At 43.1% G+C, this 16128-nt stretch overlaps 1 protein-coding gene across 2 annotated transcripts in view; it reads right to left on the bottom strand.

The window, feature by feature from the left end:
• The window catches only part of skib (v-ski avian sarcoma viral oncogene homolog b), a 46096-nt gene extending 29968 nt beyond the window's left edge, over positions 1 to 16128 (bottom strand). Inside the window, exon 1 of one of the 2 annotated variants that reach the window (XM_047348291.1) lies at positions 14465 to 16128. In XM_047348291.1, the coding sequence (XP_047204247.1) occupies positions 14465 to 15367 (903 nt within the window). In that variant the 5' untranslated portion in view covers positions 15368 to 16128. The remainder of the gene's footprint in view (positions 1 to 14464) is intronic. The other variant, XM_047348292.1, reaches the window with a different exon arrangement.

Genomic DNA, 16128 nt, shown 5'->3' with positions numbered 1-16128 from the left:
TTTACAGTAACTAATGCTAACAGTGGTAATGTCTTTGCCTTTGTTTTAAAATAGTAAAACCCATATATTTACAGCTAGTAAAGCTAACCAAGCTAATCATGGTACTTGTTAATCATATGCTAGCTTACTGTAATTTTGTCAAGTTGGAGTCCAACTCCACCCAAATGGCACATCCATACGTGTCATTGCCAGAAGGTTTGCTGTTTCTCCCAGCAACGTTTCAAAGGCATTGAGAAGATTCCAGGAGAGTTACTTGAGGAAAGCTGGACAGGGAGGTCCCAACAACAGGACTGGTATCTGCTCCTTTGTGCAAGGAGGAACAGGATGAATACAGCCAGAGCCCTACATAGTGATCTCCAGCAAGGCACTGGCATGAATGTCTTAGACCAAACCATTAGAAACAGACTTCATGAGGGTGGCCTGAGAGTCCGACATCCTCTAGTAGGCCCTGTGCTCACTGCCCAGCACCGTGGAGGTTGACTAGCATTTGCCAGGAAACACTGGAATTGGCAAGTTTGGCATCAATCCCCTGTTCTTTTCTCAGATGAGAACATGTTCACTTATGTGACAGATGTGAAAGGGTCTGGAGAAGCTGCGGTGAACATTATGCTGCCTGCAACATTGTTCATAATGTCTAGTTTGGTGGTGGGTCATTGGTGGTCTGGGAGGAATATCCATGGAGGGGTGCATAGACCTGTACAGGATAAGTGATGGCAATCCTTAGAGCCATTGTTAGACCCATCGCTGGGGCAGTGGGTCCTGGGTTCCACCTCCTGCATGAAAATGCCCGGCCTCATGTGGCAAGAGTATACATGCAGTTCCTGGAGGATAAAGGAATTGATACCATTCACTAGCCTCCATACTCCCCTAACCAAATCCAATAGAACATCTTTGGGACATCATAGTTAGGTCCAGGTGACGCCACCAGGTTGCACCTCAGACTGTTAAGGAGCTCAGTGATGCCATAGTCAGGTTTTGGGAGGAGATACCCCAGGACACCATCCTTCATCTCATAAGGAGCATGCCTCAACGATGTCAGGCATGCATACAAGCACGTGGAGGCCATACGAACTACCTAGTACCAATCTGAGTTACTGCAGTGACATTTCAGCAAATTGGACTAGCCTGCTGCGTCAGTTTTTCAGTTTAAATTTCTTGGTAACTGCTATTTAAGCCCTCTATGGGTTGATCATTTTTATTTCAATTAAATGTTGTGGCATCCTTTTGTTCCTAACATGTCACCCATTTCATATCAGTATAGATATTCAACATGATGGTTTTTCCAATTGAGTGTTCCTTTAAATTTTTTGAGCAGTGTAGTAAAACCCTTATGCTGCTATTATAAGATGCTAAAGATAGCTAAAAATGTCAACTCTATAATTTATGTTTCAAAATAGTAAACCCTGCCATGTGTTTTCAGAAATAATGACAACACATGGCAGGAACGCTGAAAAAACATTAGTTTGTATGTTGTTCCTATATCTTCTAATATAATATTTGAAATGAAATTAGAATTGGCTAAAAATCTGTATCGGCAGATCAAAGCTTTGCAAAAACTGGTTATTGGAAATCAGCCCAAATCTCTGATTGGTGCATCTCTAAGGAGCTCCCTTTGCGTGTTTGCTTTGAGAAAAAATAAAAACAAGGGCTTGGGGGGTTAGTGTTTGTCAGGGTTGTTTTTTCTGTACAGCAGAATCTGTGGGCAGTGATGCTAACTGCTGCCTCAGCACTTTTCTTTATTCTCTAGTTTTACGCCAAGAAAAAGAACAAAAACCTAAGTTGACGCAGAGGTAACGGGGACAGAGGTGTGCAACGCAGGAGTCTGTGTGTCCTAAATAATGAGCACCGGTGCAGTCTGTGACGTCTTGTCGAAAATCCACGCAGCTGCTCTGCACAGCCACTCAGGCCGACTGTAGCCTGCCCACAGACAGCAGTAACTGGAGCCCACCCCTTTTTACACTGCAGCCCTGTCTACCACAAAATGGAAACCACAGTGTGCCTGGAATTTGCTTGGAGACACATGGAGATCCATGTAGCGCGGCAGTAAAACTCCATTAAAACTGTTAACTCCACTGAGGTTCCCCAGCAGTACAGTATCTGTGAGAGGCAAAAGGTTTTTTAACTCTAAACAGAACAGTGCCTCCACTAAAAGGCGACTTCACTGAAAAAGAGTGACAAGATGAATCTGCTAATACTAATGATGCACTGTCAAAACAACGACCAAAATGTGTCAGTAGGCAGAGCGTGGTTTTCACTGACAAGAAGACCTCATTGCTGAGAAACAACGAGATGTGCTGTGAAATGTTTTGGTGCAGCAGGAACCAAAACTTTACACAATCAACATGATTACTAAAGGACTCAGTCGAACTGATAGATGCACCTTTTTCTAAAAAACTCTTCATGTTTTTATCTGTCAGCAGAAATCGTTAGAAGCTAAGTAAACATCCACTATTAAAACATTTGACTTCCTGTTCTCAGTGGGTGGGGTGTTAAGCAGTGACCTATGGTTACACACATAAACTTTGGTAGCCCTAAGGGTTTTTATATGAAAGCGAGTTCATGTCTTATTTCAAGAAGTCCAAATTTGAGGCCTTGCCACACCCACATGCTTTGTTCAGCATTAAGCTTTTGATAACTTGAAATCACTGATGCCTTAAGGTTATACTGATTCATGTTTCAGTTGCTAAGCAGAGACCAGGAGTATGCTTGAATAGAATGTGTGCAATTTTTACCAAATGTCGGCTTTGATCCAAAATGGACGACTTTCTGTAGGATTTGGACTATAGTTCTGAGAGACTTTCATATACTTCTTGAGAGATTACATATAATTGGCAAGCATGAAGTAACTCAGCTGTGCCCCTCCCCTACCTGTTGCTGAGCACTGCTGGTCAGGACTTTCAGACTGCTGTTCTAAAAGAAGTTTACTACAGTTTATTTTGCTTGCAACTGAAATAAGTCGATTGTCATTACACATAAGCACAGGAAAAACATGCAATCTCCCTAAAGAATATCCTAGCCTGGGATTTAAAACCCAGGACCTTCTTACTGCAAGCCATCAGTGCTACCACTTGCGTTATGACAAAATTCTTATTACTATTTACAATAAATATTTTATCGACCTTTGGAATAATTGCTGTTTTTCTGTTTAAAGTAAAAGCAATTAAATAATGTCGTACATTTTTGTTTTCAATAGTTGCTTAACTACGTTAGATTTGTGATATTTTTCTCAAGGTGATTATACTATGAAAGTCTGATTCTAACCCATGCATACCATGTCAAACCCTCCTGAGAGTAGAAAAGATGTTTTAAAGCTTTAAACTATCAATGTGACTGAGATGTTTAAATCTGTTTTTGCAAGTAGAAACTTATTGCTGAGCATGATTAAAAACAACCATACATCCTACATGTTGGCTGCTCCTTAGTGATAAAAACAAGTATTCTAACAATATTAACCCCAAATGTCTTTCCTTTTAAAAGTTGAGACATTCCATGAGGAGGCCGTTTTGGCAGTTCTTGGCCGTTAAGTGCGTGTGAGTGCCAGCTCCACCCCATTAAGACCGAACCCCGCACGTCATGTGTTTCCACTTTACCGACAGGGTGGAAATGACCTCAGCGCAGTAAAAAGATGACAAGGGTGCTAGTGCTGTTCACCAGATGTGAGCAGAAAAAGAAAGAGGAGGACTGGGGAGGGAGGAAGGGGGAGAGAAAACCATTCGCCTGAAGAATTTACTGCAAACCCCCGAGGAGCCCTGTGATTGAGGGTTCAAGTCGAGCTCCAGAGGTTTCTGGTGTATCTCAGCGGCACTCGGGGAGCACAAGGAAGAAGAAAATCTTCACCCACCCAAAATAATAAGTATAAACTACTGTCATTCCCCTGCACCTGCATGCAAACACAAAAGCCACTTCCTCCCACTGTGTCCAGCCGAGCCCCTTTATCCCATTTAGCGCAGCCTGCGCCACAACAAAAGGCAGAGAAATTAGGGAGTTGCACTGATGATAGGGCGACTAATCTCTTTGGAGGGATTCATTATATTAGCAGAGTATACAGTTGAGCAGCTGAAAAGGGTGAATTAAATATGGACATGCAGAGATGGGTGCCTTTGTTGAAGATGAGCTCAAGCAACAATGCCCCGTTATTACCCCTGGAATAATTCATACATTCCTTTCAGAACAGACGCTGCAATAAGACCACCTTCCCTGCAATTTATTTTACACAACAGCCTGACACAAGGTCACACACACATAAATTACCTTTAAAACATGCTTAAAAAAGCAGAGATGCACCAATCAATCGTCCAGAGATCGTAATCTGCCAAATTTTCCTTTATCTGCTCCAGTCAGTCAGTATTTAAATGGATTTAAATATTCACAAGGTTTCACTATATTCAGTCTACACATGCATCATCCAACAACATGCAAGTTAATAAAATTTTTTGTCATTCCCTACAAATCACATAAATTCAATGCGTTATAGTCCTTGTATTCGGTAAAAATAAGAATTGGAAAATCAAAAATGGGTGTCGGCACAGAAACACCTGATAGCAGCATCTCTAGTTAGAGATTTATATTCTTACTGTGAGTTACAGCTGAACATTTTTAGCTTGTCTAGAGTGAAGGAAAAAGAAGATAAATGGTCAAAATGTGAATTGGCAGAAAAGAAAATCGGAAACCCATATTTGCTCGCAAGAGTCTGATTGGTGCATCTCTATTAATAGATTTATGGTAAGTCAGTATGTTAAAAAAAAAAAAACTTTCAGCTTCTTAAGTGAAAGAAAAATAAATCAACATTGGTCAAAATCAAAATCGGCAGTTCAGATCTCAATGAAAACTGGAAATCAGTATTTGCCTGGAAAAGCCTTTATTAATAATTTTATAATCTGTTTCTAGGTTACACCTGAATTATTTTTAACTTGTCTGGATTGAAAAAAAAAACAAAATGAAAAAGGTTAAAACCAAAATCAGAATGTCAGACCTCAAAGAAAACCAAAATTCGGCACTGGCCTGGTAAAGCCTTATCGGTGCATCTCCTTCTAATAGGTTTATGTTCTTTCTGTAAGCTGCAACTAAAAACTTTCAACTTGTCTGGAGGAGGATGCAAACAGGTGACTTAAACGCACACTCATGAGCAGCAGATTAGACCTGCTGGCGCCAAAAGGAGATGTGACTAGTTTTCATGATAATCTGAAAAGCAGCTTGAGGTTTTATAAGATGATGTGAGCATGTCAAGCTCCTGTCTTCACATTAGCCCTCCATGCTGCTTTAGACACAGGCTTTATAATAGTCCCCTCATTATAGGATAAAGGGTGGGCCTACTCTATTTCAGGCTGTGGCAGCAGGTGTGAGTGTCTGTGCTTGTCGACCAGTTGGAAGTAAAGCCAGAGGACTGTCAACGCCACAAGCGTGACGGAGGCTAGTGCAATGACAGTTCGGGCAATCCTGCAACTACCAGACACCTGCAACAGGAGAGAAGGAGGGAGTTCAGATTGTGCGTCCTTCTTCACGCCTGTCTTTTTAAATACAAACTATGCTATAGTAAGAGAGAAAGGAAGAGTGGGATGGTAGAGCTGGGTGGGGCAGGTGTGCTCTGCTTTTTAATCCAAGGTCATCGAGGAGGAAAAAAAGCAGTCCACCTGACCAGATGATGCTGTAGCAGAGAGGGACAGAACCCAGGGTGACTATAATACTGAATAAATAATGTTTCTTCACTTGCCTGCGATAGAGTCTGCTAGGACAGCTGTGCTGAATTCATTTGATACGGGTGCCTGCTGACAATGCGGCATTGCTCCATCTCTGCAAGAAAGCATGTTTAGCTCAAGTCTGAAGAGTGCACATGGTGGGGAGGGCAGGCAGCTCTTCAGGATGGAATAATTATTGTGCTACAAGCTTTGACCCAGGGTGGAGAAATAAAATATTCTCAAGATCCGAGCACTCTCAGATGCAATGTTCAGTAGGTACATCACGTACATAAGAGGAGCAGAGTCCAAAAAAAGTAGATCCCACTCATTCGTGAATTTAGCCAGCACTTGAAACGAGAGGGAGGATGGTTATGAGGTCATCCTGACAAAATATTTCCTGCTCTATCTATCTATCTATCTGTAATGAAGGGGATGGATGATAAGCTTCCGTCCCTCCAAATAAGACATGTGCCTGTATGTAGGCCAGTCTGAGTATAGACTCATGCAGCGTGTGCTCACCAGAGTGGAGGTGGAGATCTAAGTATAATGCAGAGTGAGGGGGAGTGCAGCAGGAGATCTCAGCGGAGGAGAGGAACAGAGCCCTGAGTCTGCGGCTCTTCGCGAACATCGGTCCTTGGGGGCCGAGGAGGGCGTGTCAACGTGAGGATGAAGAGGAGGCGTCAGTCAAGGTTTCAGCGATTCAGAGTGAAGCGAGGGGGGTGAAAAGGATGCTGAGAGGAGTTGCCGAGTCACAGAACAGAGGTCAAAATGAGGGAGTTTGGGCAATCGGATGGAGGAGGGTGAGGTCTCTGAACTGTAAGAAGACCGTGCACTGACTTCTCTGCATGTGTGTGTGTGTTCTAGCGCTGTTCTTTAAGCCAAGCAGCCAGAGAGCACATAGTTCCTTTTTAGCACAGGAAGAGCAGCTCTGCTTAGCAACCACAGGCGCCCTCCAATCACAAGCGCAGATGAACAGACTCCGACTGAGGACGAGTCCTTTGTAAGAGTCTGACGGAGGCCTCGAAATGTTGTAGTCCAGGCCTGCCCACACACACAAAGATACACAAAACAGATCTGGAGCTGAACTCTGACTTTTCTACGTCACCAGCACACATAGACACACACACACCCACATAGTCAGACTCCCCCTGCTTCACCGTCGACTGAACTCGGCAAAGAATTCAAAGTTAATCTGAATCCTCCTTAATACGAAAATAAATTATGCATATCCCAAAGAGCAATGTAGTAAATCCCTAAAACACTGATTCTTTTCCCTTTTCCTCACAGCAAACTTGGCACGGCACCAGTCCCATCTGAACCAACGGCACACAACCCCCGATTGGGATCTGCTAGCCATCAAAACAGGAGGCACGAATGAGATTTGGCCAAAACGCCGTCTGAACACTGAGCAGTCTGTTTGGTTTTAGCTGCCTGAGCTAATCCTCCTCCCGATAGCTTTGAAGGTGTTTGGTGGGCGGATTGTAGGCGAGAGCAGCATGCCGATTTGTCATATGGCACCAGCAGGGCCTACTTCTGCTCTGGCTGGAGCTCCATTAGCACATCTCCAATGTGGTCTAACAGTTCTGCGGAGCTGCAGGTCAATTAAAAGAGGAGGTTTAAAGGGATAAATATTGAAGTCCTGTTTTTGTGTCTTTTGGCCTCCTATCAGGCAAGCATTTGTGGAAGGGGAATGTACAATTGTTGGATTTCTCTGTGCGGCATATCTAATTCGTGCTCTAATTACAAAATTCCAGAGGGAATGGCTATAAATTGTCAAGATGCTACGAACAGGCTGGAGAGGGAGGAGAGACTTTTGAGTCTTTCATGTTCCTTAAAAGAAAAAGAAAAAGCTGTCCAGAGAATATGACAGTTTTGACGTGCACTATGGTCTCTGCATTCCAGGAGTTATGTGGGATTATTGGAGTTTAAAGCCCCCCTGACTGCAGCAGCTTAGCTCAGCAAGCAGCAGATGCAGACTTCAGGATTTCCTGTCTATTCACCAGATGGGCCTGACTCTTAATCACAGAGTTGGAAACCAGTAGGTTATCGAGGAAGAATTGATGATGATGATGATTGTGGAATTACACTAACCTAATACAGGCATCTGTTCTGCAACTAACAGCCCGACTGACTAACTAGCTCGTCGACTCTAGTCACAGCGGACGCTTGTCGACTCTAGTCACAGAGGACGCTCGTCTCCTCCGTGCCGATCATCACCCATCATCCTCCTCCCTCGCTCCTCCAGTTACACAAGAAGTCCTTCGCATGTTAATTCTGAGGAATGACATCGAGGTTTGGAAGGACGGCGATCCACATGAAGCGATCAGAAATTTCATGGGGCTGAAAAAGGATTCCTGAAATTACTTTGGTTGAATAATAAGGTTGTTTTTCTACTTTATTTACTCCCTCACCTGCATGTTTCAGTATGGAAAATATAAGCGTTTAAAATAGTCTTCTTCATTTTTTTCAATAACCTCAGAATTTATATTCACATAGAATTTAAATGCGACTATATAACTTGTTAAAAACCAGCTGCATTGTTCTTAGTAATACAATAGATGTTTTAAAATAACAAGGCATTCCACAGGGAGTTGTGCTCAGACACCTATTGTTAATTTTCTTTAGTATCAATCTAGGTGGAAATATATTAGCTTTAGGTTTTCCAAAGGACTCAAAGAAAGATTGAAATTCGGTATCATCAAGAAAAACCCTAATCTCTGCATCTATACTGTTAAGTAAGGCATTTTCAGCTGTGTCAAAATATTTTTTTTTCATTATCTTTGCTCCACTAGTATCAAGTGTTCAATAAGTCTCAATTTGTACAGCAGATGTTTCATGAGGTAATTTGAGGATATTATTACCTGAAAGAATTATCTTTCTTTTAAGATTCCATTAAAAATAATACTGAGTTTTTTCCCTCAGGTCTTAGTTTTCTATTAGACATGCAGACACCACCATGGGCTCCTATCTGTCTTTTCAGGACATAACAAGGAAACTGGTGACACAGCAGTCTCACCAGTGTGGATTTCCCACCATAAGAGAGGCTGAGGGTTAAAGACCTTTCCATGCAGTGCCTAAAGGAACAGGGCGCTCCCTAAGAACCGCTCGCCGCACTTCACAGCCTCTGAAAGCCTGCCCCTCAAACAAAAGAGGCAGCAGGTCTTTAGCACACATTACCCATGAGAGAGCCCCAGCTGACACCCTTTTAACATGGGGTCACCGCTGCCAGAATGAAGGCCACAACCCCTGGGAGCTCCTGACACCCCTTTGCCTCAACTCGTCGCCTCTACTGTGGTTGCAGTGTTTCGGTCAGCAGTCGGTGGGGGTGGGGGTGTTTTTTTTTTTTGGGTGGGGGGTGGGGGTGGGGGGGGGTGGTGGTGGGGGGTTATGGGGGGTTATGGGGGGTGGTCTGGGCAGTAAGAATAATATCACCAAGGACAAGGGGAAATCTGGACCGGCAGTGGTTAGATTAAGGAATACAGTAAATGTGAATTAAGTGCGGCTGATTTTGTTTAGTCTGGTTGATGTGGTTGGGTCAGGTTTTAGCTGGCAGGGTCAGACAGACCCATCAAGGTCCAATGTCTTGCAACATGTCAGCTTTCACGACTTATAGAGAGGTCAGCAGACAGATGGGAATGGAAATGAGCTGGCGGTGAGCTGATTTTAATCTGGCTCTTACAGCTGATCCAGCCATAACATTCAACTGTTTACATTAAAACACATGGGTAACCTCGATGTACAGGACTTCGCCCACACATGCAGTTTGCTGATAATAGGAGCTAAAGAGAATTTAAAAAGGAGAATAATTCATCTTTCATAAAACCAAATCACCTCATCCTCTAGCCATTGCCTCACTTTAATCTAGGTTTCAGGCTTTTTGCATCGAGTGAGAAGAACAATGGAATGGGAAATGGCATAAATTGGCCTCCCTTGGATGGTTTTAATATCCATTCCTATTAAGGATGGTCCACACAGAGCCCCCTTTAGCTCTCCACTCAGTTAGATGACTGATCGTGTTGGCCTTACTTCTTAGGGATTTTGTTTTTACAGTTAATGCTCAGATGTATTCCACTTTTGAGGGAATTTTTTTAATTTCCATTCCAATCCTCTTTCTAAAAGATTTCCATGCTAATCAGAAATGTCAACATTTAAAATCACTATGTGCGAGGGTCAGCATAATGTAGGGGCTGCCTATGAAGTTGGAGTTTGATTCAGCAAAGTTCATGGAGGATTTCACGCCAAATAGTACAAATACAGTAATTAGAGCTGCATTATATCAACAGAACACGAGATTATGAAATTATTTTGTAGCTAGAACGTTTCTTAAAAACTGCCAATATCCCTTGATGACTGTAAATCTTTTCTATGCTCTGATACCTAAAACCACCAAGCTAAAATATTGGTATATGGAGCATATTTGACAGGTATGGGCTGGTATCAAAATAGGATAGTTTTGTAAAATTACAAACAAAAACATTTTTCCATCTTAGCATTCTTAAATTATAAAGTCCTTTAAGTAAGATGCGGGGAAAATGCAGGAGAGACTCGTTTATTAATGACGGTAGCACAGCACTTCCCCTCCACCACCTGTTGCTGGACAGCTGGCAGAAACATGGGCTCCAACACATTTCTTATGCTTACAACAAAGACTAATTTGCCTGTTTGTAAAAATTTCAGGTTGCAAATATTCATGTTGTAAAAAGTAAAGAAACACTGCGTATCACTATTGTAAAAGTAATGCTGTTTAAAACTGCAACTGGAAAGCTGTGATTGAGGTCTTTGTAAAGCAGCTGACTGCAGGCTAGCTACCTGAGCAGCTATCTAAATAACCAGCTAAAATAACCTTGTCATACCCCCAGTGTTTCTCTGTCAAGAGCAGAACCTATAAAAATTTATAATAATCGGCAAAATAAGCACTTGAAACTACTTGTTTATTCTGTATTTTTGTGTAGTTTATGCAAAAATAGCAATAAATATATTGTTATAGATAATACTAATATTATTAAGGTAATAATCAATATATTAAATTATTTGAGAAGCAGTAGAAGTAGTTGTCTTTCTGTTTTAAATACAAGCAATGTTTTACATTTTTGTTTTATGTTAATGCTATGAAAATGTGGTAATTTTACCATGGGAATCTTATACAGGTCAATGCCTCACATATAATTAACTAGAACTGGAGTTGCACTGATCCGGTTTTTAATGGCCAACACCGGTTTCCAGTTTTCTTTAAAGTCTTATCCAGGGCTGAAACAATTATTCAGATTAATCGTGATGAATCAATTACTGAAATAATCATGAACTAATTTAGTAATCGAATAATCGTTAACTGGAGTATACAGACCCTAAAATATGCCATTTGCTCAAAGAACAACTGACTCAGAGCAGTAGGCAGGCCAAAATTGTACAAAAAATATATTCATTTTGCCTTTAGGATGAAAGACTTTCTTTGTCTGTAAATATCCTCTATCCAGAACTCCTCAAGTGGTATAGTTTTAGTTTCACCCGGTTCAAATTCTGTAAAAAAGTCTCCTATTAAGCAACTTTTGCCATCTGATTATTAATCGATTGACAAAATTATCGACAGATTAATCAGTTAGCAAAATAATTGTTAGTTGTATCCCTTGTCGTATCCCTCAGTCAGAGGGCAGAATCGATCATGCTCAAACTGGTCAATTATGATGACTAGCTGATTGAATGGCACATCAATAATTACTGAAACCCACACGGCTTATTGATATTGCACACAATGATCTTCTAATGACGATAAGCTTGTGATGCACCGAGAAGTCGTCTAATGATCAGAATCGGCTGATTGGCAGTATGCTAATCGTTCTTCAGGCTGCTACAACAAAGCTACGCTTCAGCAGATCCCAGCCATTTTACTCCTTCGCCATATCATACTTGCAGTTTTGCTCGTTTTGTTCCCACCTGGGCGGACGTTTTGTTAAATAGCTGACAAAGTGTTAATTAAATCACATAAAATAAATGCTAACACTGTTAATTAACAGTAAAGTTGCTCAGTTTTATCCACTGTTTTAACCTTTTGGGCTGAGCATGTCCCATAACCTCTGTCTGTTATGGAACATGCTGTATTTATTCATAACTTTTCCATTTTCACCAGAAAAACGGGGCCTGATTATTATAACTAATCATTCATTTAAGATGATAAAGGCGGTTTACAAAGTTCAACTCCAAATCATTTTATTTTTGTTTTAAATTGGTGAAATCCTCTTTTATGGTAATTGCTCTTCTATAACATCTTGCAAATTTGCTTCTACTATATATATATATATATATATATAAATCACATTTTATGAATACATGGCTACTCATTAAAGGAAGGCTAAAAAGAATTGTTGTTCTGAATGCTGGTAATTATGGTAAAATCCGAATCAGCAACAAATATCTGATCGGGACATCTCTACCCCTAATGGTGAAATTTAAAAAGAATAAAGCAGCCATTAGGAGCGGAGTTTGCTGTGTATATTTCTGCATCCCTTATCAGGAAGCCATCTGGCAGCTGGAGTGGACACAAGGACGTTTGATTGGATGGTGTAAAAAGAATGGGGGTTGGCTGGGTCATTATCTTCGCAGGGGGACAAAGGGTCAGAGGTTGCAGCCCTTTGACAACATGTCAAGGCCCGGTTCACACACCTTGCAGCTTCTGAATGGGATGTTCTGCTGCGTCCCCTCTGCAATCTGTCCCCATCTGCACCATCAGCTAACTGACCAAATGCTTCATCAGATGCCAAAAAGAGAAACTTCAATTATGATTAACAATTGGATTGCTCAAGAAAACCTTTAAAGCCACATCAACACTGAAGCTCCTTATGGCAGCGCCAGCTCTGCTCCTCTTTCAGTGCGCAGGGAGGGAGTCTAGACAAATGATACAAGCAGACAAGGTAACCTGTCTCTTATTAATAAAACACCCCTGACATCAGAGAGGCTGTGGCAGGCCGATAACATTGTGTCTTTATTTGGGCTGGGTAAGCCGAGCCAAAAGCAGCCACGACGAGTCCAGTTCGGCCTTTCAGCAGCTTGGCCTGTCAGGCTGATGTATGGGCAGAGTGCTGGCGAGCGGCTCCCCGAGGATCAGGTCTGTCTGCTAACTGGGACGAGAGTGACAGTGGTACCACAGCCAACCCAGATTACCCCCCCCCCCCCCCCCCCACACACACACACACACACACTCCATATTCACCTCCTCTCGGCTACGCTGCCTCCATGATGCTCAGTGCAGTTTATCAGACACCCTCTGAAAAAGACTGAACATTTTGAGGGCGTCCATAACTGCACAGGTGATACATCAACCCTGCTGTCTGGTGTTACAAAGACATCCGCCGCAAGAAAAATGCAGACATATATTTCCTGTTAGTTATCTATAAATTAGCTTTGAGTGCTTCTTTTAAGGACCCTCAAAACCAAGAAGTATTTATTTTCCATTGTATGAGACATCTTTTGGGTCCGGCTCAGCCTGGAGCAGCGCCACGGTGATGCATTCAGAGAAGTCCACTCATTATCAGAGTCCCACATGTCAGCTGCTCTGTGACGAAGAATCAGCCACCTCGTCTCTTGGCCCCGAGCTTCCCTGTCCCACGCAAAGAGCTGCAACCCCATCTTTTTTTGCTATCTACCACACACACACACATTCACATTTCCATCTTCTGTAAACCTCATTAAACCCAATTCCCCAAACCTGCCCCGCCTCCCTCAAACTCATAAAATATATCACTGAGGGCTCATTCATCAGGAAGCAGATGACCTTGGTTAACCCTGGGGAGTGATAGGTGGTTTAGGTGACAGGATGGATGCTCGGAGGCATCGAAACCTATTTCACATTTTGTAACGTCACAACCCCAAACCTCAATGTATTTTATTTGGATTTATTGTGATAGACCAACACAAAGTGGTGCATAATTCTGACAAGAAAAGAAGGAATGATTTTCATTTATTTTTGATAAATAAAAATCTGGAAAGTGCATACTCAATCTTTGCCCATTGATCATCGTGAAATGAGTCAAGATCAGTCAGATTGGATAGAGAGTTTCTGTGAACATCAGTGTTCAACTCTTGCCACAAATTCCCAATTAGATTTAGGTCTGGACTTTGACTAGGCCATTGTAATACGTGAACTTGCTTTGATCTAAACCCTACATTGTTAATGTGGCTATATATGTAGTGTCGGAACATGAACCTTCGCTGCATCCTGAAGTCTCTTTCAGCCTGCAGTTTTTTTCTTTCCCTTTTGCTCTGCATTTAGCTCCATCCATCCTCCCATTAACTCTGACCTGCTTCCCTGTTGAAAAGTGCATGATGCTGCCACCACCATGTTTCACTGTGTGGCTAATCAGGTCAGGATGATGTGCAGTGTTAATTTTCTACCACGCATGGTGGTTTGGACGTAGGTCAAAAAGTTAAAGTCTGGTTTCACCTCATCTTAGCACCTTCTTCCACATGTTTCTTCTGAACACTACATGGGTAGGGGCAAACTTTAAATGCTTCCATGTAACACTTCACAATAAAGCATCACTTTGTGTTTATCTATCTCATAAATCACAGTGAAACACGTTGAAGTGGTCATAATGCCAGTCATTGAATGTGGATATGAGGTGTTGAGGAAAGAAAGAGTGTAATGGTGTCCATGTAAACTCAGGAGGATAGTCTGGAGTGGAAGTCAGATTTAATGCTAATCAATGCAGATAATGGAGGAGGGTTGAGGCTGTTTAAACGTCCACAAATCCAAACAAATCACACACAAAAAATCAAGTTATAAAGATGAAGCAGACCTGACTTACTCTGCAGGATTTACTGGACAGTTTGCCCGTCAGGTCATATTTCCCCTTCAACTCTTCAAGCAGCTGCTCCAGGTGACTTTTCTCCTCCTTGTCGGTGTAGTCCGGGTCTAAGAGCACATAAGCCCGCCAATTGGCCGAGTCGAAGCCCCAGTGCACCGTCCGGTTCTCCAGTCGCTTGTGACTGTGGACCACAAACTTGTGAGGTGGGAACATGAGTCTGCAGTCCATGCACTGGATGCAGGCGGCGGCCGGACCCGTGTACAGTTCCGGGACGAACAGGCCCTTGCACCGACCGAAACACTCGTGGTAGACTTTGAAGCTCCTCTCGGTTCGCTCCAGCTCCAGGGAGCCCAGCTCCTTGTTGCAGTGAGGTGGGTACGTCCCGCCGTAGATGAGAGCGTTGCACAAGCGCTCGGCGTCCGTCTGAGTGATCAGTCCGCAGGACGGCGCGGAGAAGGGCAGGATCCCGACCACTTTGAGGATCTCCAGCTGATCCGCCGTGCACCGAGAGCAGTAGATGTGCAGGTCGTCGCACACCGAGTTGATCTGCTGCAGGGAGAAATCTCTCAGGACGCTGTTGAGGATCTGCGGCAGGCACAGCCGCTTCTCCCCGCCGACCACGAAGCAGGAGATGGGCTCCCGCTCCAGCACCGTCTCGCACCTCTCCGTGGAGCGGTCGGACGGGATGAAGAGCGGGCCGGACATCACTGGAGGCGTGTGGGCCGGCAGGGAGAGCACGATCTCCGCGGATTTGCCATCCTTGGCGAAGAGCGAATCCTGGTGCCACCGGGCGGAGAACGCCGCCGGTCCACCGAGAGAGCGCATCGAGCTGATGTGGAACTGCTTCAGAGTTTGCTGAAGTCCGGGATGGGGCTGGAAGCCGGAGCCCTCCATGTTGTGTGCGGCTGGAAACTCAAAATGAAAGCTGGGTTAAACTGTCTGGATCTTTCCTCCTCAGCATCCGGCAACAAGCTCGCTAAGACGCATTTCCATGTCGGCGGAGAAGCTTCCCAAGCGCGTCCATTCAGAAAACTGAAAACTGCTGAAATCACAGGGCAGTTCCTGTAAACCAAACTCACAAATAAAGTGTCGAAGCCGAGGTGTGAAAACTCGTCCAATCAGCGGGTTTATTCTGTTACTGAGATCCTGCGGTTTTACGCGCTCCGAAATAGGGCTCGTCTGCTCAGTCTGTCTCCCCACTCATCCAGTCAGTGTGCGAGTCTCTCTCTCTCTCCCTCTCTCTGTTTGTTTGTGTCTGGTTCAGTCATTGAATCCCAGCCAAGAATGTGACTGACTCCCCGGGCTGGCTCTTCCCTCAGCCAGCTGTTCCTCCCTCTGCTTCATGGCAGCTGCACACAGAACCAAAAAAAAAAACAAAAAAACCTAAACCGGGACGAAGGTGGAGCTCCTGGAAATGAAGTTCAGTCGGCATATGTAACACAAACTAAAAACGTTATTATTATTATTATTATTGACGTGGGGAATCAGGATTTCTGATGCAGAAACTCCTTCAACTGATGTCAGCATTAAAGTTTGAAGACACGAAGTAAAATATTTGATTTAATGTGTGTAATATATGTAAACGCAATAATTTGTATTTTCTGAACACTATGGTTCCATTAATAGGTATTCTACATTTATTATGTGTTGGGTTT

Source organism: Girardinichthys multiradiatus, chromosome 20 (genome assembly GCF_021462225.1).
Source record: "Girardinichthys multiradiatus isolate DD_20200921_A chromosome 20, DD_fGirMul_XY1, whole genome shotgun sequence".
NCBI classification, from domain to species: domain Eukaryota; kingdom Metazoa; phylum Chordata; class Actinopteri; order Cyprinodontiformes; family Goodeidae; genus Girardinichthys; species Girardinichthys multiradiatus.
This window is presented reverse-complemented; position numbering and strand designations above follow the sequence as displayed.